The 21751-nt window shown below is 47.9% G+C and overlaps 7 protein-coding genes across 8 annotated transcripts; 3 read left to right on the forward strand and 4 right to left on the reverse strand.

Moving 5' to 3' along the window:
- Positions 1-1417: 1417 nt before the first annotated feature.
- Positions 1418-2944, forward strand: DFL_001062 (uncharacterized protein; the record flags this gene model as incomplete). Of its 2 annotated transcripts, XM_067629626.1 has the most annotated exons (2): positions 1418-2498; positions 2651-2670. In XM_067629626.1, 2 exons carry the CDS (start codon positions 1418-1420, stop codon positions 2668-2670), a joined length of 1101 nt encoding a protein of 366 aa, XP_067495628.1. The 2 variants fall into 2 exon arrangements, with proteins under 2 accessions (XP_067495628.1, XP_067495627.1); XM_067629625.1 differs by having other exon boundaries at positions 1418-2944.
- A 520-nt stretch (positions 2945-3464) lies between these two features.
- Positions 3465-4262, forward strand: DFL_001063 (uncharacterized protein; the record flags this gene model as incomplete). The annotated part of the gene is made up of 1 exon (XM_067629627.1): positions 3465-4262. One exon carries the CDS (start codon positions 3465-3467, stop codon positions 4260-4262), a length of 798 nt encoding a protein of 265 aa, XP_067495629.1.
- A 201-nt stretch (positions 4263-4463) lies between these two features.
- Positions 4464-5217, reverse strand: DFL_001064 (uncharacterized protein; the record flags this gene model as incomplete). Its single annotated transcript, XM_067629628.1, has 2 exons — positions 4464-5051; positions 5212-5217. The coding sequence occupies 2 exons, from the start codon at positions 5215-5217 to the stop codon at positions 4464-4466; spliced, it is 594 nt and encodes a 197-aa protein (XP_067495630.1).
- A 1247-nt stretch (positions 5218-6464) lies between these two features.
- On the reverse strand, positions 6465-7256 carry DFL_001065 (uncharacterized protein; the record flags this gene model as incomplete). The annotated part of the gene is made up of 2 exons (XM_067629629.1): positions 6465-7106; positions 7179-7256. 2 exons carry the CDS (start codon positions 7254-7256, stop codon positions 6465-6467), a joined length of 720 nt encoding a protein of 239 aa, XP_067495631.1.
- An 863-nt stretch (positions 7257-8119) lies between these two features.
- Positions 8120-11392, reverse strand: DFL_001066 (uncharacterized protein; the record flags this gene model as incomplete). The annotated part of the gene is made up of 2 exons (XM_067629630.1): positions 8120-10470; positions 10537-11392. 2 exons carry the CDS (start codon positions 11390-11392, stop codon positions 8120-8122), a joined length of 3207 nt encoding a protein of 1068 aa, XP_067495632.1.
- Positions 11393-12769: 1377 nt separating this feature from the next.
- DFL_001067 (uncharacterized protein) lies at positions 12770-13774 on the forward strand (the record flags this gene model as incomplete). The annotated part of the gene is made up of 3 exons (XM_067629631.1): positions 12770-12780; positions 12851-13573; positions 13645-13774. The coding sequence occupies 3 exons, from the start codon at positions 12770-12772 to the stop codon at positions 13772-13774; spliced, it is 864 nt and encodes a 287-aa protein (XP_067495633.1).
- A 1792-nt stretch (positions 13775-15566) lies between these two features.
- On the reverse strand, positions 15567-18904 carry DFL_001068 (uncharacterized protein; the record flags this gene model as incomplete). Its single annotated transcript, XM_067629632.1, has 8 exons — positions 15567-16556; positions 16656-17232; positions 17293-17727; positions 17786-18108; positions 18198-18315; positions 18388-18462; positions 18597-18610; positions 18698-18904. 8 exons carry the CDS (start codon positions 18902-18904, stop codon positions 15567-15569), a joined length of 2739 nt encoding a protein of 912 aa, XP_067495634.1.
- Between the last annotated feature and the right edge of the window lie 2847 nt (positions 18905-21751).

Consider the following 21751-nt stretch of genomic DNA (forward strand, 5'->3'; position numbering starts at 1 on the left):
GCACTTTGAGATGATTTCTTACTTTCTTTTTATCCTGTATTGAAATGCGACCCGCATACATTTATCATTTATCATTATTTCATAGTATTTTCTTAGTATCTCTATACTATTTATTTATAAATTTCGGGTTTTTATCCGACCGACCTTGTGTGCATACATCCTTATTTCTCCCCATCTCGATAATCTTGGCAGCCCTCGTTCATAATGAGAAATTCGATCGAAATCTTGCTTGTACCATTTCCTGACTCTTTATTTTTACTTGAATACTTGTATTTACTTTCTTAGGTAGTACTTCTAGTTGGTATTGTCTAATTCCTCGTCGAATCGAATATAGACTCAGTTATCCCGTTCCGGATGACCCACTTTTTTTTCTCTCCCTCTTGGTTTTACACCACAGTTGTGCTGCGACGGTTGCTGCATGCATCGAGCTCCATCCCATCCCATCCATATCACATGGTTTTAAACCTTTTTTATTATTATTAACCCGTCATCCCTGCAATCCGATGTTTGGTCTGGCTGAGGGGATAACGGGCGCGGAATATAGTATAGACACTGCATACATAGTACACCATTATACTTATTTGTTCGACCGATATCTAATATCTACTATTAAGTATCAAGTAGCTATAGAGGAATGATGCGTGAATGAATATGCGCGGTGTGTTCGGCGCTGGTTTGCTTAAGGCTTCCTTCCTGCGGACGGAGCCGTACCGAACTGCCTCCTCCAACAATAAAGCTTGGCCGCACCATCACCGTCCGCTTCGACGCAACTGTAACCACATCCGCATACTAACGAACCATCGACGATTTAAAGCAAAGCTCCTTCCTTCCTTGCTTCCTTCCCTGCTTGCTTCCTTCTCTCTGGACTAAAACCAAATCTAAATCCAAAACATCATTCCTTGGTAAGCACCATTCCCACGCCGTTCCCACCCTTCGAATTTGGACCCATAATTAACTGGATCCGCTTTGATTTTCCCAAGTTGACGTTGGTGCAGCTGTCGGGCCTAGCTTCCTGCAACAACAGCAGCAACTTCGCCTTGTCAGCCAACCAGCGGCTTTGTCTGCGTGCCAGCTGCCCCAAAATACGTACTTCTTAGGTATTGACTTACATGCAAGAGTACATGGATAGTACGCACTTCCAAGGGGTGCCGAAATTTTCACATCATCCCTAACCGATCCTCTTTTGAAGGCTTCGTTTTTTAATTTTTATTTTTAACTTTAACCTTTTCATCTCTTCCATCGTATCATCATCATCAGACGTTTCTCCCGGTATAAACGTTTATACGTTCGTGAGTAATAAGAGCCCCGGTATAGTTGCTTCAAGCTCTCCATCACATAGCTCGGTCCAACACCCGAGCATCGACAACTTCATCCTCTTCTCCACTTCTCAAACCCCGGCAACATTCCAGTCGCTCCCATGTATCCGTCAGTCAAACAATTCGACTCCTCCTCCTTCACAGCCGGCAGCAACATCTGGGATCCGCCAACCACCTTCTCCAACCTCGCCCCAAGGGTTGAAACATCTCGATCGTACCGTAAATTTGCTAAACCGGTTTCTCGCTCTGAAGCATTTGTTCGCCCATCCCTGCCTGCTAGCAGTTACATTGATTCGTACGGCAAGGATGCCTCTTCCAAAAGACGAAAGAGAGGTCCTTCGGAACTCAACGATAACCTTGCCGATGATAACTACATTCCTTCAATAAAATCCGCTATCAACGGAGGAACCATGCCATCTGCTGGTTTGAAGGCAGGTCTGAAGCGAGAGCTTATCGATGACGATGAGGATTCCGATGGCGAAGGCGTAATGAAAGATTCCTACTTCTCAGAAACACAGTACCGCAGAACCTGTGGCACTTCAACACATGAGTCCGATGACCGAGGCGGAAAACGGCGCTTATTAAACGTGGTCGGCTCGGTGGTTGGGAGTATTTGGGAATTCTGCACCTCGCAAATGCAAAATTCCCTGGCTGGGATCATTCCTAAGATCGGATGGTCCACCGCCGCCGCTGAATACTACGATACCCCCTTCAACGCTCCTCCCGGTTTGTTCAAAGACGACGAAACGATCTGCCAGAGCACGGTTGATTTTGTCAGGCCGACCCTGCCAGGGGTTCATGTTCCTCCCATAGCAACAACGTTCAAAAAACCAACACTGCAGTCTCTCATCCCGCCAAGTCCTGTCAAAGAAGACGATAACTTCAGCGCTCGAAGCCCCGACTTCTCCTACTTGGATGAAGATTTATCACGATCGCGTACGATGGGTATGGAATCGCCAATGTCCGCTTCTTGGATCCTCGTCAAACCCGAATCGAACTCAAGAGCATCTTCCCCAGCTCCGCCAAAAAGTCCTTCCGCCGGTGCGAGTGCAGCAAGCATGAGACGAAACGGCTCGAACTCCGGCTCTCGCCCCAGCACTCCCATCTTCTCCACCCCACCGGCGAGCGGCCTGGGCCGTAGGACGTCCTACTCTCGCCAGGTCCCATCGAGGAAGATGAGAGGTGTAGCATCCCGACCGGCCGGATTCTCCAGCGGCACCCGCGGCGGATATCTCAGCAGGAGCTCGAGCATTTCTACACCGAGCACCCCTGTTATCGGCATGCCACAATCACAATCACAATCATCGTACCCCTCTTCTTTCAACTCATCGCAGCCTTCATTCGCCAGCTTTAGCAGGGGCAGCATGGCTAGCTCTGTTACTTCGGTCGGCAGCAGTTTGCCAACGTCGCCGGTTCGAGCGGGTGCCAGTGCTGCCGGGCAGAGGACCAGGGGCGTGTCCGTCAGCGGGGCGACTCCGGCCAAGAAGAGGATGGAGATAGACGAAGAAGACGAGTTGGCACAAATGGATTTCTTCAGCAAACAGCTGAGGGCTTTGATCCGTGAAGGGAAGGAGGCTTTGGGCAGCAAAGTGGAGGTTTACGAGTGCGACGAGCAAGATTGGATGTAAGACCGTTTTTGCGAATAAGTAACGGACTTGTGGAATATCACGGAGATACAAAATGTTATGAATGAAATGGGCGGCATCAAGCGTTTGTGATTTTGATAGCGGAGGTTATTTTGTTTACTATTCTTTGGGAGCTTTACGGATGGCGTCCAGATGAGTCTCTTTTGTTCATGATCCTGCCACGCCCTCTCTTTCTCTCTCTCTCTATCCTTTTTACGTTTTTTTCGTTTTCTCGCACACTCTTGATGTTTTTTTCTTCACTACTGCTGCGCGGAACCAACTGTAATGTATAACAATTCAAACGTCTGCCTTTCTTTCCATCCCTTTCGGAACCCGTTCCCTTGGAAGCTGTCAAAGCTGCATGAAGCCGCATCGCCAAGCCCCGTCGCCGGGGGAAGCGTAACGACATGGCAACGGAACAACGCGTCTTCCCCAGCGCCTGTGTCGCATAACCGCAACTGCACATGTCGTCGCAGGCACAGATGATGTAGAATACATCACCTCGGAATATCAGAAGAGAAAAATGCCACCCGACGTCTCCCCCCTCACCGTCCTCAACGCCGCAGCGTGGACATCATGGCTCGCCAAAAACGCACTGACATCCCCGGGTATCTGGTTAACCCTTGCGAAGAAAGGAACAACCTCGCCTACATCGCTTACGTACCCCGAAGCTCTGGACGAAGCCCTCTGTCACGGTTGGATAGACGGACAACGTAAAAGTCTTGACGATAGGACTTTCTCTCAAAGGTTTACCCCACGGAGCGTGAAGAGCATTTGGTCTAAGAGGAACGTGGGGATCGTTGAAAGGTTGGAGAGGGAGGGGAGGATGAAAGCCGGTGGGGTGGCGGCCGTGGCGGCCGCGAAAGCCGATGGAAGGTGGGAGAAGGCTTATTCTGGGTCTTCGGGTGCGGCCGTTGATCTGGGGTTTTTGGAAGCGTTGGAAGGGAACGAGGTTGCCAAAAGGGCTTATGAGGGGTTGAACAGTCAGAATCGGTATGCGATTTATATGAGGTTGTTACAGTTGAAGACGGAGGCTGGGAGGAAAAAAAGGATACGGGAGCTTGTGGTGATGTTGGAGAATGGGGAGACGATATATCCGCAGAATTCGAAGGTCACGGAGGGTGGACGGAAGAAAGAGCGGGGTAAGGGTGAGGCTGGTAAGGCGAAGAGGGCCGCTAGCGAGAGCGGGGATGAAACCGCACCGTCGGTCCAAAAGCGGGCGAAGAAGGGAAAGGCGGAAGCTAGCAAGGTTGAGGTTGTCGAAGAGAAGGTCGAACCACCACGACGGCAGGGGCTACGACAACGGAAGGAGAACCCCTGAGAATCTTGTTCTAATACAAGGACATCACGAGGACTTTTGAAAAATTAAAGAAAGGGAAGGATTACATGTTTTGTCTCTCTCCCCTGCTTGATCCGGGCTGGTTTGGAATTATCCTTATTTTTCATCTAAACCGTAAAAACGCCGCAATAACGCCCTTGAAATGCAATGTGCGCGATTGTAGAAAAGGACGGCCCAGAAACATCAAACGGCATGAATAGCTGCCTTCTTGTCTGGATCCGTCGGTATACCCTTCACATTCCGCAACAGATCGTGAATATCAAAACTCTTCCCAAACCCTGGACTCGAAGCTGGTGATGCATCGACATCCTGTGTATGTATCTTCGGTGTGACAGCTCCGCTTTCACCGCTAGGACTCTCGGTCCCTCCCTTCTCACCGGATAGATCATCATATTCCGAATCCTCTTCTGTCAAGGCCTCCGGTATCTCCAGCTTCTTAGCTGACATGCAGCTAGACCTTTTCACCGAATTCCTCGGAGAGACATTTCGATCGATATCCAAGGGCGGGGTGTCATCGAAGGCGTCGCTGGGTGAAGCGGATGCCCTCCCTCTCGAAGAGGGTGGGGCCCCTGGCCCGGCATGGATCCAAGCTGCTCCCAATACACTCACCCCGCCGTCTTTATCCCTGATGGTCGTTCCGGACATTGTAACCATGACTTTTGACTTTTGACCATCTCGGCTGCCTTGAAGGGTCCAGACTAGGACTCCGATGCAGAAGCATATTGTGAAGAGAATGGCGATGATGATGCCGCAGATTGCCCCTACGCTTAGCTATTGTTTATATCAATATATATTTTGATGTTAGCGATATATTCTTTAGGAATTTTTTGGCTTTGCGTAATAAAATGATGATATATATATCATATCATATCATATCGTCATTGACTCTTGGAGCGGGGAGGACAAAGAGAGGCGTTCGTAATTTACTAACCCCCATCTGTATTCTTTTCAGACCGAATAAGATATTTATAAAATAATCGATAAGGTGTCGAAAGCAGGTTCGAAAAAAAACGACGAACAAGAGAAGAAATCAAGACTCCGTGAACATTTTTGTCTGCAAACCAGCCTTTGAATACAAGAAAATTCTTTTGTAATAAAAACAAAAAAACTCCCTTTTATTCTCTCGATTCCGCTCAAGGTGGCTTCTTTGTCGACAGAAAAAAAACCAAAAGAATTAACTAAAAAAATAGAATAGTGGTGAGGTAAGTTTGGTTGAAGACAGGGTTATCTTGGATCGGTTTCGTCGTGGGGTCGACTTTGACGATGCGAGTAGACAGAAGGTGTCCAGATCTAGAACGTCTTTCTTTTTTTTTCTTTTTTTTTCTCTCTGATTCCAAGTTTTATTTTGAAAGACCCTTGACTTCCCTTGTGGCCGGTGGTTAGAGCTAGTTACACTACACCGTTTGGCGGTGTAGATGGCAGCCGGTGGGAAAGAAAAGGAAGGATTGAAGAGGCTGTCTCTGAGCTCTCATGGCTGGAGGAAAAAAGGCTTGATCATTTCGCTCGGGCTGGGTGGTGTGGAAGGGGCGGACGCAAAAGAGCTAAGAAATTGCATCACTCTCATTCTATCTCCTCGGGCGGTTCGATTCTCCTCTTAAAGCACAAAAAATAATAAAATAATGACAGCTGAATACTATGTAGCAGTTCGAACAAATCTCATCAAAAGACAATTTCTTGCCCTTTTTTCTCTTTGGCGTTGTGAAGGGTTTGAGGTTTTTATTCGGACGAGGTTAGTCCCGCGCCATCGGGGCTGCAAGGGATGTGCCGACGGGTTTAAAGCTTTAAAGACTAACGTTTCGTCCTTGCTTCGGACCTCTGCTCTGGTGTGGCATGTCGCGTATAACTTGCATTCCGGGAAAGTGCTCTCTCATTCTTTCATGTATCGATATTCCTGGGGATTATATTATATCACTTGTATCGAAAGGAATTGGTATTTGTCTATCCGATATCGATCATATCAATTTTAAATGGATGTTCTGATAGGACGCTCAAACGCCAACGAAAAAAGAAGTTCTCCAAACGAGATTTCCCGAGCCCGAGACCCGCCCTCACTAAAAAAGTAAAGTAAAATAACGCTGGCCGATATGATGTCGCTTGAAGGCTGAACGGGAGGTGCTCCAAGTATGTAATGCAATATTACGAAGCCCCAGTGCCGTCGCAATCGCATCGCTTTGATCTATAATTTCACGCCGAACATTGTTTACCACCCAACCATCCAGCCTCCTTCCCTCCCGTCCCCACCATGGTAATCCCGTATCCTCCCAACTCCTTCCTAACTTCCTCCCACGCACTCGGATCCACCGCTTTCGTCCCTTCCTCCACCACATAAACCTCGAACCCAGCCTTCTTCGCATCGATCGCTGAGTATTTTACACAATAATCCATCGCCAACCCGACAACATATACATGCGTAACATCTCTCCTCTGTAACCTCTCCACGAGCCCCGAATCCGACACTCTAGGGTGCTCGAACGGATCGTGGAAGCAACTGTACATCTCCACTCTGTCGTCCGTACCCTTTTCTACGATTTCATCGATGAGCGATTGGTCCAGTTCGGGGACCAATTCGGCTCCCTTGGTTCCCTGGACGCAGTGGTCGGGCCACAGTCTGGTTTTGTAGGTTTCCAAAGGATTATGTGGGTTTGTGATCGTGGTGTAGGATGTGAAGGGGATGTTGTTTGGTGCGGGGTGGTTTGAAGCGAACGATATGTGAGTGGTGGGATGCCAGTCTTTGGTGGCGATGCGGGTTGTGAAGGCGGGGTTTGCGAGTAAGGTGTTTATCACCGGGATGACATCGCGACCGTTACCGACGGCGAGGGAGCCATTCTGTGGATTTCGTTTATAAAATTAGCCCTTGATTGATAGTGGAGTGAGCGACGCAAACGGTGTGAAGCTTACGGGCGGGCAGAAGTCCTCTTGCATGTCCACGACCAGCAGCGCTGGGTTGAACTTTGACGGTCTGCCGGACGTCGTCATTGTAGAATCGATATTGTATCGGCGGCTCTGTTGAAATCGGTATTAGGAGACAGGAAATGTCAAAATATCGAATCCGGGTCAACGTGGCCGCAAAAGTGTATTCCGACTGACTGCGAAAGCAAAGAAAGGTAGGCGGGATGTGCTGGTTATGAAGTAGCGCGGGAAGGTACGAGGCTGCATTGTCATCGGTAGCAGCCGCGTACCGGCCTGAAGGATCCAGAGTTAATTGATAAAAAAAAGGCTGTTCCCAACCACACAGGCAGCTGCTTCAAAGATTTGGAAAGCAAAAATTAAAAAAAAAGAACCTCGAGGTTCAGAGGTGTCATCAGCGATGAGTCCTCTATAATCGCGAAAAGGCACCTTTCTGCCTGCGCGGGAGCCGTCCTGCAGGTGGCGGATTCTTCGACATGGGCTGCCAAAAGTGCACTCCACAAACAGAGCCTCGCTCGGAGACTTGATTCAACAATATGCAACATGCAATATGCAACATGTAAAGTAAAACACCATGACACGGAATTTGATCAAGAACAGTAAATCAACGGAAACAGAAACAAGATGGAAAGAAAGATCAAACGACATTAGATTTCGAGAAACGCCATTTCCCTATATTAAGTTACACGAATTTTGTAGAAAAACACCTTCAGAACTCGCCATGATAACAGGTGAGTGAACGAAGCAAGAATGATACGCGTTAAGAGAAGAAAAAAAAAGAGCTTTTGAAGAGAAGCGCTAGAATCGCTGCAGAAGTATTAAAATCATATCCAGGGAGCCGGTTCCGAAGAAGGGGGGAGAGGAGAATCGAAGAAACATAAAACTACCACAACAGAGAACAAGAGAAAACATGGTAATCCATCATCTTCAACTCAAGCATTCTTCGTAGGAACATCTTCATCGACACGTTTCGGAGAAGGTTCGCGAGGAACCGGGTCGGGGCTATGGGATGGGAAGGTTCGTGTGCCAGCAGGCTTGTAGGCACGGGCAGGAGTGCCTGTGCCTACCCACGGTCCGGATTTGGACTGGAAAGGAGCAAATGCCGCGACCCGATCCTTGAATGAGTTTCCGCTGGTTGTCTCGGGAACCTTCACCTTCGTCATCGCCCAGAGGGCCTCCTTTGCATTCTCGACAAAGGGCTTTGCGGACACGTTCTTGGGCGGAGACCACTTCCCCCCCTCAGCCCCGTGACGCTCGGGGCTGCTAACCCCGTCGTTCTTCAAAGTGCGGTCGGGGACCCCGTTTTGGACCGAGTGCTTGGGGGAGCCGTGGGGGGGTGTATTCCCTCTCGGCTTGCTGTCCAGAATATCCTTTTTCAAAGATTTCTCCGCCAGTTGCTTCTGGACTTCGGCCTCCTCCCTAGCCTGATCGCGCTCCCGGTTCTTGTACGTCAGTTTGATAGATTGCAGCCCGGAGGTAATAGCCTCCATGGGAGCTTGATCCGGTTCGGCCGTCGTCCTGATCGAGGGAACACTCTTAGAGTCAACGGGCGATACCGCTAGATCCTGAGATCTAGCGGCAGCCGTTTCCCCCTTTGAGCTGGTCTCCCCGATTCGAGGACCGACGGTTTGGCGTAACGAGGAGCTGCGAACCGGAGCCTTTGCAGGCTGACCGGTAGACGGTATGGCGGTGCCGGAAGGCTTTTTGGCAACAACCGGCTGCTTGACAGCAGCAGCCGGTTTGGAAGGAGCGGCTGGCTTTGCAGTGGTTGTTTTCTGAGGAGGGCTAATCCTCCGCCTGCCTGATACCTGCGAGACACCGGTAATTGCGGTGTCCGCGGTGTCGGACGACTTGATACTAATCATGCTCGCCCTCCGGCTGACTTGGCTCTCCGCAACGGAGCTCAGGGCACTACCTGAGCGCTCCGGAATGTCCGATATCTTCTTGTTCGAACTCCTCAGAGTCCTTCCCGACGCTGCCCCGCCCGCAGGATTATCGACTGCCGGGATACCCACCGCACTATGGCGTTTAGCCTGGCGTCTTGCCTTTTCAACTGTGAGCTCAGCGGATGGTGCTAGAGTCTCCTCTCTCAGGACGGCTAGCTGTTGTTCCGGCAGTAAACTTCTCCAGATAGCAGCGGAGGCAGCTGGCCATTCCAATGGAGGTGGTGCTGGTGGAGGGGATGGGGTCCTGGTCAGAGCTGACTGGCCAGCAGATTCCGCCAAATTTGTCGAGGACTTGCGATGAAGTTTCGTAGCGGCTTTCGCAGAGCTCGAAGCGGTTGGTGAGGCAAAATCGCCTCTGCTGGAGTCGCGCGGCTTGGAGGATCTGGCCGAGGGAGCTACGTGCATCGCTTTTCCAATCTCCTCGAGCTTGGCGCCCAAAAACCATGTTGGGTCATATTCGGTATTCAAATTCTCGGGCCGCCGGTCGACTGGTTTCTCTGGCTCTGCTGCAAATGTCCGCAGAGTTCTGCCCGTGATATCTTGAGCCAACGAGCTTCGACGGGGCATGACCTTTTCAACTCGTGTATCTGGAATGAGCTCCGGGATGCTTTCTTTCGATACATCGTTGTTCTTCCTTGGAAGCGCCAATCCAGCCAGGTGTGAAAATACGCCGGTCCAGATGGCCTTGTCCGAATAACCACCTTCGAGAACACTCAGAACACGGCCCTCTGCGTAACTATCTGCCATCTTGACAGCGTCACTCGTAAATCTCGCATAAAATTCCGTCAAGACGTTAACTTTGTGTCGTTGCATGGTAACCTGTTCATGTTCGCTCGCGTCGAATCCAGCAGAGATGAAAATACCAGCTTTGAACCCGGGCTGTTTGGATGTGGGTTTGTAAGATGCCTTCGCTCTGGCCAAGAACCTTTCTGCCTTTTGCAAAATGATACTATATTTCTCTTCATACAGACGCCAAAAATCTTGTGCATCTTTGTATTGCTCCAGGTGAACGTTCCAGATATTTTGGTTGTGCGAATCTTCGATGCATGTGCTGGCATCCCGGACCTTTTCATAATCACCCATTTCGCAGGGATAAGAATTGATGTCGTGGAGGGAATAGTATGCGATATACGGTGTGTTTTTCGGGGTCTTTCTACCACTTTTATGGCGGTCATTCACCTCCCAGGCAATGGTTTGCGATCCATCGCCATGATGGAGATCAAAGTCAAGGATAACGGCATGTGTCATGTCATATTGCAAGGCTGCTCTTGCGATGGCAATATGGACATTATTGAGGTAACAGAACCCGCTGGGTTCCTCTTCAGCACAATGATGGCCTATCGAATCGTTGTTAGCACGCTGTCAAGTATATAGGGAGAGGGGAAACAAATAATCAAACTTACCGGGAGGCCTGATGCAGACAAAAGCCCTGCTGATCTTCTGGGTGCTCGTGGCATCCTTCGGATCGCCATGGTCGGATTTTCCAAAAACTCTATCAACGCCTTCCCATAAGGCACCCACGCATCCTTCAAAGTCCTCTCGGCTACCACCGCAAAGGAAGAGATCACCAGTATGCCAGCCAGGTGGAAGTTCGTTTTCTCGAGCAGCGATCTTCTTCTCGCTTTCGTCACATGCCTGAACCAAGATTGCTGGGTATTTGGGATCGTGGACTCTTGTAACAGAGGGGTCTTCGAGCGATCCTTTCCTATCGGTTTTGATGACGGAGAGGTTCTTGGCTTCAAATTTAGATAGAGCAACGGATATTCCAAACGTAGCTGCTCGCAATCGTTCCGGGCGCTCGACTACACTTATTAGTTCCTTCGCATCGCTAGTGCGAGTGTACTTGTGTAGATAGCTAGAGTCATTCAGGATAACGATTGTTTCTGCATTTGGATGTGTCCGGGGTGGGAGAGGTGGGGTAGCGATGTCCAATTTTGATAGGGAAACCATGGAAGGCGTTCTTGAGATAGGTCTCGTCGAAGGCGAGCCAGGTAACGCAGGAGTTGAAGATTTTCTACGAAGAGGAGAATTCGGTAAGGAGCCACTAAGATTTGAATTCTTTCGAATGAGTAAAGGATAGGAATTGGCAGTGGTTTCAGTTGCTGTCGCTGTCGATGGGGGTGATGATGAGGGAGGTGATGTTGAGGGAGCAGCAGGCAGAGAACCGGTTGCGAGAGTTAGCTTTTGGAGGTTGGTTGTAAGAGCGTCCTCAGGACTGAGAGATGGAGATGGAATGAGCCTCTGCATTCTGTTAGACATCTTTCACGGTGTTTCTCGACCTGTCGTCGCCGTCGTTGTTGTTTCTAATGGTGATAAGGATAAGGTGTTATATGTATGCTATGTTCAACGACGCGAGTTTCAAACAAGGATTCCACCTAAGACGTCATATGCTTGTAGAGGAACTGCACTGTCGCATGATATGATACCGAAACCGACAAAACAAAGACCACACAAGGGAAGAAGAACCAGAGATGATGAAGGTACAGACGGTGAAGCATGAAGTCGGAGATGGTGATGTTACTGTCTGTTAAAGGGGACAGGACGGATTGGTGGTGATATTGGTTATTTGATAAACACCACTCAACCGCAATTTCTCGAACGGCTCAGTCGCAGCCCGTTTCCTCTCAACCGGAAACATCAGACCCCAAAAACAGATATCCCTGACCCGTTTCAGACTTCCCAGTATTGGTCTTGCCACGATGATGCTGTCCAAGAAGACCAAATGCCCGTCGCGGCTTCGCTAAGTTGACCGTTTGCTGTTTTGTTCATGGCGGGACCATCGCGATGCCAGGATATGATTGGTCCTGATAGCGGGCACTGGCAGACGGCTCGATACCATCCCTGAAACAGGATGTTACCCACCAGAAAGAAGGCCCAGGATCTAACGAGGATATCATAACGATACCATGATGCATACTTCACGAAAATGCAAAATGAATACATACACAAGTATATGTTTGAAATAGGTTCGTAATCTAATCGGACAAAAATATCAAAGCTTCGTCGCTAACTTACGAAGCCCGCAGGACGTTACGGACATGCAGTTGCCATGCATGCGGCCCCACCAAATGCAGCACACTGATTCGTGCTAATTCGTGCTTGGAACGGTGCGAACGGATCCCTCAAGCGAAAGGACCCCATGCTCCATGCAGGCTGCCAGCATGACGTAACTGGTAACCATCGGCCTTACCAAAAACACCGTTTTCCCCGCAAAAATGCTGCCATCCATCGCAGATTAGTCTTTGGAATCGTATACATTCCTGCTTGTACCGACGGTCTCTCTGCCAGGATGCGCGCAACAGCGCTGGGACATTCCTGGTGACCAAACTGTGACCGAATGTGTTCTACGTGGAGCTGGTTTATCCCGAGCTCCTGCGCCTACTGGCTGTTATTTAACAGTAGGGCTTCCCGCTCTTAAATTTTTATTCTTTTTTATCAAATCCCTAGCTTAAACCCCCCAGATATTCAAATCTGACCTGCGCTGGATAATCTAGGTTTTATTTTTTTTGGTTAAATCCAGCTTTGTGGTCATCTCGTGGTGGTGCTTTCTTCTTCTTTTATCTATCAACATTACCCTCTCCTACACCCACATTATCATAACTGACGTACAAGATTTGACATCTACACTCCGAAATCATGCCTTACCCGTAAGTGCGGGTCAAAGTATTCAAATGTTCTTTTTAATTTTACTAAATGTCACATGTCGTCATTTTGTAGAAATCCTTTTGGCAGGGACCGCGAAGGGACCGAGCGCAACATCGCCGGCTACAAGGTCGCCACCATTTTGAGCTTCTTGCTCAACTTGACCTTCACGATTACGTACACTTCCCATGCACCTTCCAATGCACATGGACACAGTCACTGGAACCATACTATCTTCGGCCTCCGCGACCATGATTACACCGCCTTCTCTCCGAGCTATGTCTTCATCAGCGTCTACTGGATTACCCTCTTCATTCTTCAAATCGGGTATATCTGGCATTTGTTTTCAGATAACGCCGTCTATGTCAAGGAAGCCGCCGCCGTAGGATCTCACTTTGTCCTTTTCAACCTCCTTCAATTCGCCTGGGTCCATCTGTGGACTCGTTCCCACTGGTGGTTCTCCGAACTTATGCTCGCCATCAACTGGATTAATCTCGTTAGCTTATACTTGCGCCACTCGACCACCCCACGATGGGTCCACCTCCCCGCCGTAGCTCTACCACTAGTCTGGGTCGAATTTGCTCTTTTCTGGAACGGCGCTGTCATGGTTCACTGCTCCAGCCTTGCTTGCCGAATCCTTGCCAACGTTGCCATCTGGAACTTCCTCGTCTTTGCCGCTTTCTTTTTGCTCGTCTTTAAGGATCACCAAATCGGTTTCGCTACTTCTTTCTTGATGGCAGGATTGGGGGTTGGGCAATTTGCTACTAAGACTTTCGCTCTACAGTGGATTTTTGCATTGTGAGTTCTCATACTTGAAAACAACGATACTTGCTTGGACAGACATCTTTGCTAACTGCGGGGAACCGAAGCACCATCATGACTATTCTCTTTCTCGGATCGCTCCTCGTCGCTGTTCCAAATATCTTTAAAAACGAAGATCAACGAACCGAAATCACAGCTGGCGACCGCGAGAGGGCACCCCTTTTGCAGGATGCCTAAATTGCTTACCCAAAAACTCAGCTTTGAGATCACCACACTTGGGGACGTTTTGCAAACAAGATGGGATTCCGGAATGGAGCTCTTTTCCAAGACTCGTCGAACCGAGCATTTTCATTCCTTCGTGGGATGAAATACTTTTCATTAGGATAATTTTCCAACACAAGGATACTAACATTGAAATTCAATTATTAATGAACACGCGTGGGCAACCACGTTAACGTCTTCGTTTGGAACGTTTCCCAATTAAGCAATATTTTTTTTTTTTCGATTAATGGCCGCCAGCGGATCTATACGTATAATCAATCATGGTGATCTCGTAGATGCTAAAAAGAAACGCCCTCAGATTTACGTACTTTCAAACTAGACTGCCATCGTTGTGTTCCAATCCGAAATGTGAAAGAAACACCAAGACATGTCGACAGAGCAGTCAATTAATAGTTCGCCATGTATATCAACAGACTCAAGAGGTAACTAGGCGTCCCTGTCAATATCCCGCCACCGCCAGGGGGCCCGAGGGTTCCGACAGAGCTACCGCCGGCCCGACCTGCCGCCCCTCCTCCTACAGGTCAAGTTGCCGCTCCTCCTGGTCTGCAAGCTCTACCGGTATGATCACCACCCGGCCAGGTCGTACCCGGCAAACCTGCTAAACCCCTAAGTTCTGTGGACACGATGGCAGCAAATCGGCTACCAAATGGCGTCGACCCGGCCGCGCACGACAGCATGTTCGGCGAACCAACCCGACCCCTAGACCTTATTTCCGATAAACTACCATCTGCTCTCACCAAAGTCAACTATTCACGAATCACGAAGGGTGACATGGCAGCTGGATTCCTAGCATTAATATTCCTAGCCGGTCTAGCAACATTTGCGATCATCCGCTATCGACGCCGGAAAATACGAAGAAAGAATGCAAAGAGCAATGTATCGAAAACAAACCGGTAGATATCGAAGCAATTGTTCCCGAGGCCGAAGGTGGTGGTCAATTTCGAGTTAAAACGGAGATGCGGGAGGTCAAAGAGCCGGAACAACCGGAACCCGTGTACGGAAGTTTCCAGACGCACAGGAACGGGCATCAAAATTCGCGCCCGATATATTCGTTACGAAATCCGCGGTCCAACCTTTGGAAGCCTAGGAATACTTCTCGCCCAGGAACACCAACTCCACCTCTGAGTCCGGCGAAAGAGAGGTACTTTATCGAGATCGAAGTCGGGGAGGACTATTTAAGAATATAGGCAGTAGCAGTCGGGAATAATCGAATAGCTGCGTATGATAGCTTAGAAATGTCCAGCAGCTTTTATTCAATGTTTTTATCTTATTGGTCCATCCGTTAAACCTCGGGTGTTTCAACCTTTTTTTATGCGTGCGGTGCAACTGTGAGCCGTGTTGTGTGGTATTCTAGCTGACGGCTGCTTTCGATGTTCCACAGGACCCACTAGTCTTGACACAAAATTGCTTCTGCTGCCGACATCCTTTTATCAAAAATTGATCGATGGTGTGTTGGGCTTGCAGCGCCACAGGGCGTTATGCATACCGCCGTGCTACCTGAAAACCCTTCGGAGAGTATATCGAACTAATGCATAATGTTACAGGGAATGTATCTGCCGGGGGGACAATTCTTTCTCTAGACCCATTATTGAATGCTTCACTCTGGCTGGTGGGATGTATCGATTCGAATGTCTAATGATGTACGGCATTAAATGCAGTCTAGATGCTCGTGTATTAATTTTTTGCAGTCTAAGTTGTGTATATTTGCGTTTTACGTGGGGTATTTTGCTTCGTATTATGCTGACATCTATTGTGAAGGATGGTGGTGCTGCTGAAAGCGCGGGTCGCTCGTTAGTGGTTGGGAGGGAGAAGACGCCGATGTCCCCGTGAACTCCTGCTCTACCTCGGAAGCTTGGTAGCCCTCAGTGGTCTCGTCGTAAACCGGGTAGCCAGGTGCAAAGCTCGACCCTATTGGATAGATCTGCTGAGAGAATTCCTGTGACGGAGTATGCCCCTCACCGTGAGATGGTGGCACCGGAAAACCTTGCCAATTCCACATCCGTGCATACGTGCCCCCGAGCTGCATGGGGTCCAAGGTGGCCGCTAGGTCATCTGCAATAGTTTGGGATGGAAAACTCGAGAGTAGGCCAATATTGTCGTAACCCGTGCGTGCAAGAATATTGATTCCAGGGACGCCAAGGAGGGTATACTGCTGGGACGAATCAAAAAACTCGTTCAAACTGCTTAAGCCGCCCGAGAAAGTGTCAAATCCTTGCACTCCCTGGGGTGAAATAGTGTTCCACTCGTTGTGACCGAAGAGTGTTCCGGGATTTTCGGGGCTTAAGTACGCATATTCTGGAGGGGAGGTATATGTATGTCCGATGTGAGGGGCTGCAGATGTCATCAAGTCGGTGAGCATCTTGCAGCTCCGTCTTGCAGCGAGATCAGTTTGGCCCATATAATTCAGCCATCGTAGGACTTTTTTGCCGGATGCCATCAGTAGCTCCTTTTGCTCGGGGATGTGTTCGGCTTGAAGAGTCATCTCCATCATCACGATCATTCCAGAGGAAACAATGTAATAAAGAATAATCCACCAGGGGAATACAGCCCAAAATTCCGTTGGGCGAATATCATCTGGTAGCAGTTTGATGATGTCTAGTGCGGCCGTGACGCATGCTATCGACGCCGCTCTATTAAACTGACGTAACTGGGCAGCTTCCATGGCTTTGACTCGACACAGACATGGCCAGTTGAGCAGGACAACTGTATTGAGATAATCCAAATACAACAATACTTTCTATAACAATGGAAAACATGATAATAAGTTAGCCGCAACGTATCCAACTTTTTCTTGGATATCATAAGCTTTTAAGCGAAAGCATTGCTGATTACTAACGTTTCGTTGGACTTGTAGATCCGGTTCCGGGGTCACTTGTGGTGAAAAAAAGTCGACAGGGACCTCGTCCTTCCACTTTTGGAGTTTCGAAGTAGTAGTGGTGATGATTTGTTCAACATCGCGCCAAGTAAGGCTTACGGCTCCAGCATAGTATATTTTGTTCAGAATTTCTAAACCTATTTTGTAAAGCTTTGTGCTCTGCGAGAAGAACCCATTTTGCTGGTCGAAATTAGGAACTTGGCCTTGGGATTGGTCACTATGAGCCAAAGAATCGAACAACCGGCTAATAAGATCGTATTGCGAGCCCTCAAAACCTGTGGTTTTGTTTTTGCTTTCGAGGATTTCGCCCAGGGCATCTTCGTTTATTCCGCTCAGGGCGGGAATGTTGTATCTCCTATCGTCCATGTATGTCGGCCGGCCTGTAAGTATACCGCATAGCCGCTCTAGCGACATAAGAGTGTAAAACTTTCGGTAACGAATTTCTTGCTGCACCCTGTTTAGTCTAGTAAGATCACTGGAAAGATGGAGACCTAGTGAATAGCTGTTTCTAATTGCAAGACCGACAACATTCCAACACCTTCAAGTAGATTAGATTTCCGAGACTGATACTGGGCAAAATACGGGAGGGAGTAAGTACCGGTTGACCTGCTTGGTAGCAAGGAGGTATATACCAAGGAGGCCGAGTGCTTGTACCTGCCGTTCGTCAGGGTTGTTGAACAAAACCTCACTGCAGAAGAAAAGCCTCTTCGCTCGCCCGAGATAGACTAAGTGGTCATTCGGCTCGCCTTTCCAACTTGCTTCTGCTAACTCTGAGTAGAAAGATCCAATGGCCATGATAGTATTTAATGATGCCAACCAAGACCGGATAGGTTGGGGTTCAATATGGTGATCCATGTATGCCTCATACTCCTTGATGAATTTTGGCCGAAAGACTATTGGAAATGCAAGTTGAACCGTGCTGAAGAAGGCATCGAGTAGGGTATCTGCGATTTTGCGCTCGGGGATCTCGAAGCACTCATCAAGACTTGGCAATGGGACGTACGGCGTTAAGTCGTCTAGGTGGTAAGAGCGTCTGCATGGCATTAGCTAACGGCACCCATTAATCTCATGTCCCGAAATGAAGTCCATACAATCCTTCACTGGCGGTTCTCGTCATCTCTAGGGTTTCACCAACATCCCCTCCATGCCCTATTCTTTTTCTTGCGCCTTCTTCTTGCTTAGTTTGCTGCGTACTCTGTGGTGTCCTAGATGACCCGTCATCGATTATTGTTTGCAACCAAGACATATCTGAGCTTGTCCCAAGATATGAATGTGGGAAATCAGTAGACCCGCCGAAGTCGTCCGCAACCTTGTCGAGTCGCATAAAGCCCCTCGACTCCTCCTGAGCCGATACTTCGTTTTCCGTATCATCGTAATATTTTAGGGTCTTCTCGATTCGCTCCCAGTTTGAGGACTGGAGAATTTTGATAGCGGAGTTAATTGTAGGCGAACTTATATTAGGTGCGCAAGAGACGGCTGTAGGGTCTAAGGGAATGGACTAACCTCTCTGAGTGCGGCTACGATAGCCAGCTTCGCTTGGTTGTCTATTTTGCCGCTTGTATATATTGTCTCAAGGGCCGCTTCGTATGTGTCGACCCGGTCTTGGAGATACCGTACCTCGCTGAAACAGAAAAATACGTCGACAGATTAGCACATGCAGAAGGAAGCTATGGCAAGATAATCCGGTGCCCACTTTTTTGCTCTTTCCCGCTTTCCATCTCCATAGTAGCATGAAATTTTGAAATCCAAGCAATGGCGGCAGGACGGTCTGTAAAGTATCGAAGGTTTAGGAGGGAGACCCCCCAACGCATGTTAATAAGGTTTTCGTGTTGGAAAATGGAGTACAATATGGGAAACATCGAATGCGGGCTTGTCGAAAGAGTAGGGCAAAGTATTTTTTACCTTTCACCATTACACTTTATTAATTATGACACCGTTGCGTTAATGATGAACCAATATGTGACGTAATATAGCATGATGCGCTATGGTATGCAGCAACTCACTTTTGTTTTCCTCGAGCGGCAGGGTTCACAGGCGTGTGAAGTGCGATTCTTGTCACCACTTGAGCTCCCTCGTCTCCCTTCGCCGCCCCACCCAGCCACATCTGAATCTCGTTTTAAGCGGGGGATGGCGACCTTGGAGCTGGTGGAGCTCGGTGTGCTGACGATATCTAGGGTGGGCGGCCCTGTGGATGGTTGCGGTCCCGACATTTAGCCAGATAATTGAAGTGAACCATTCAGACGAGGGGTGTTATCTTCCTTATATATCTCTTTCGCTGTCAGAATAAGATCCTAGATGGTCATGCTTTTTGTATGCGGGGTTGTGTCTGGTTCTTTGTACGCTAAGAAAAGCATCATATCGACGATTTCGTCGTCGAGGTGGGTATGCATGCATAAAATTCTATCCACAGTCAGCCGTCGTTACCCCTCCCTAGAATCCTGCAATACGTGGGCTTCGCAGAACCCAATCTCAGCTCATTGGCCAAGAAGCGTACTGCGTTAGTCCTTGGGGACAGCTGATGTGTAGCATATCTGACAAAAAACAAAGGTTGAAAATGGAGATGGGGAAAGATCGTTCACGGCGGCTGTTGATTGAAGGATACCAGAAATAGCTAGCTTGTAGCTACGTAGGCGGACTTTTTATTCTGGGCTAGGACATAAAGAATGGAACTGGAAGGTACAAAGAAGGAATGAGCGGATCCTATATATCAAGCTGTGCACTTGTCCGCTCCAGCAGCTATCCATTTTTGGCCAAGATTCCAGAAAAGAAGAGCAGCATTGTAGCTAGTTTATCGGGCTCAGAGAGTATGCAATCAAGTATCTCTTACTCAATTTCCCCTAGTTTTCCTACATCATAGGTCTCTAATAATAATAATCCGAAGGTGAGGACAGTGCTTTCCTGGCGGTGTCAGGTGGGTTTTCGGGGGCGTGGTTCTGGGGGGAAACGCCCGCAAAACCAATCAATCCTCAACGGGGCTCTCTGTCGAGGGGCGACTAAGTATGTGCCTCGGGAAGTTCGTTGAATCAGGCTCGCAGATGCAATAACGGTGGCGTCTAGTTTAGAGGAACCTATTCTGTGGTGCTATTACAGATCTGTTCCGTGCGGCCAATCGCAGTTGAACAGCGACGGAGTACGCATTAGCTATGTTCCCGGAGTGCTTCGAGAAAAAAAAAAAAATTTTTGTTTAGAGGACATAGATTGCAAACCAATTGCAAGCACCGTTTTCTCTTTAGGCTACCTGGTGGGAAGCAGTCGTTCTGTCAACACCCAACATTTTCCATTGGTCGGATTAAAGTTCCGACCACTCGGAGCCTTCATAGGGCGGGGCTCTTATACTAAGCAATATTTGTGTGTGTGTGGAGCAGAAACTAGGGCATAAGGACCTGTGCATCCGTAGCCCAGAATTTGGTTTCATTGCATTGCATTGAGAGGGAGCCGACAGGTTGGTATCACAGATTTCGAGTTAATATATTTTGTCAGAGATGGGGAGTTCCTGCAGCATCAGTTTGACGATCGGTTTGGCGACCTCACAGTGCATGAGGACATTTATTTTTCTAACGGGCGGGGCGATCATTAGTTTCTAGGGCTGGTCTAACAGAGAGTTCTAGGCTTGAATCGACCATAAAGATTGAAAATAGGATGGTATGCGGGTTGGCTAAAGCCATTAGCACCAGCCGGTGCGTCATTAATACCCCATAAAGACGGCATTCCGATATGTTACTTGGGGTAACCGCAGCTGCAGATTTTATGCATACTTAGCAGACTGGACGGTTAAAAGATCCTGTAGATTCAAGTTTCCAAGGATGAGCTCTGGGTTTCTGAGGGTGGCATCGACCTTCTTGTTAGGAGGTAGAATTCGGTGGTACATGTACATCCGATCAAGTACAGTCGACCATTCGTCGATCCTCACCGGCTTTGATGAACACTGCCGCGAAGTATGAATAATTTTAGATTATTTACGTATTCTGGTAGTATCCCCGTAGAAATAGTAACTAAAAATGAATGAGATAACGTATTCCACCGGAAGTGGAACACACTGGGAAGTGGAACACCAAATTTTCAATTTCAAAAAATTATTATAAATTTATTTCTAATCGGAAAAAATTGAAAAAATAAGAATAAGAAAGAACTCATTACCTCTTAAAAGACCTGAAACTTTAGTATAATTTGGATTAATATTCGATTTATAATGATTTTTTAAAGTTTGAATTTGTGAAAAAATCACATACAAATTATTTGTGTTGTTTCTGTTTTTGCCATACAAATCTGTATGTGAATTTTGTGTTAGCTCACATTTTTATAGTGTAACACGACGCCTGGATTAGTCGTGCCACGCCGTGTGTGTGGCCTTGCCTATTGACCGTTGAGCCAAAAGGGTTGAAGATGTCAGAGCGATAGCTCTGGCGTCCAGGCCATTATATATGCCTAAGGTGTCCATAGAACACACTAGGCCTGCAGCACGATAGGGCACGCAGCATGACATATAGTGAAAAATGATTTCAAAATCTACTTTGTTGGATTGTGTGAAAATTTGATATGTTTTGCTGTATAATCTCGTGATTAAAATTCTTCAAAAACTTTTGAAAAATAATAAAAATTAAAAAAGTTATAATCATTTAAAAACAACTAAAAATTGTATGTATTATATAAAAAATCAACACAAATTTAAACGTTAATAACTTTTTTAAATATTTAGTATTTTTCAAAAGTTTTTGAAGAATTTTAATCACGAGATTATACAGCAAAACTGTCACGGCCCAGTCATATTGACTAAACCCGATTAGGAAATATGGCTTGGCGTGACAAACATACTTCCTGTTCCCGACCCCCTTCATCTCACAGGAGTTATTTTTATTATAAACTTCCGGATTCCTGTTTGATTGAAATTATGCTTCTATTCTCAAACTCATGTATAAATGTGTTGTGGAGCAACACATTTCCAGAAACTGACGAACGGAAATCTATGGCACTGGCCTGTCATGTACTGTTTGACGCCAAGCCTTGTTCCCAGTTCCCCCCAACTCTCCTAGTGTTCCCGACCTGGGGACAACTGAGAA

Source organism: Arthrobotrys flagrans, assembly GCF_004000055.1.
Source record: "Arthrobotrys flagrans strain CBS H-5679 chromosome Unknown unitig_15, whole genome shotgun sequence".
Classification (NCBI taxonomy): domain Eukaryota; kingdom Fungi; phylum Ascomycota; class Orbiliomycetes; order Orbiliales; family Orbiliaceae; genus Arthrobotrys; species Arthrobotrys flagrans.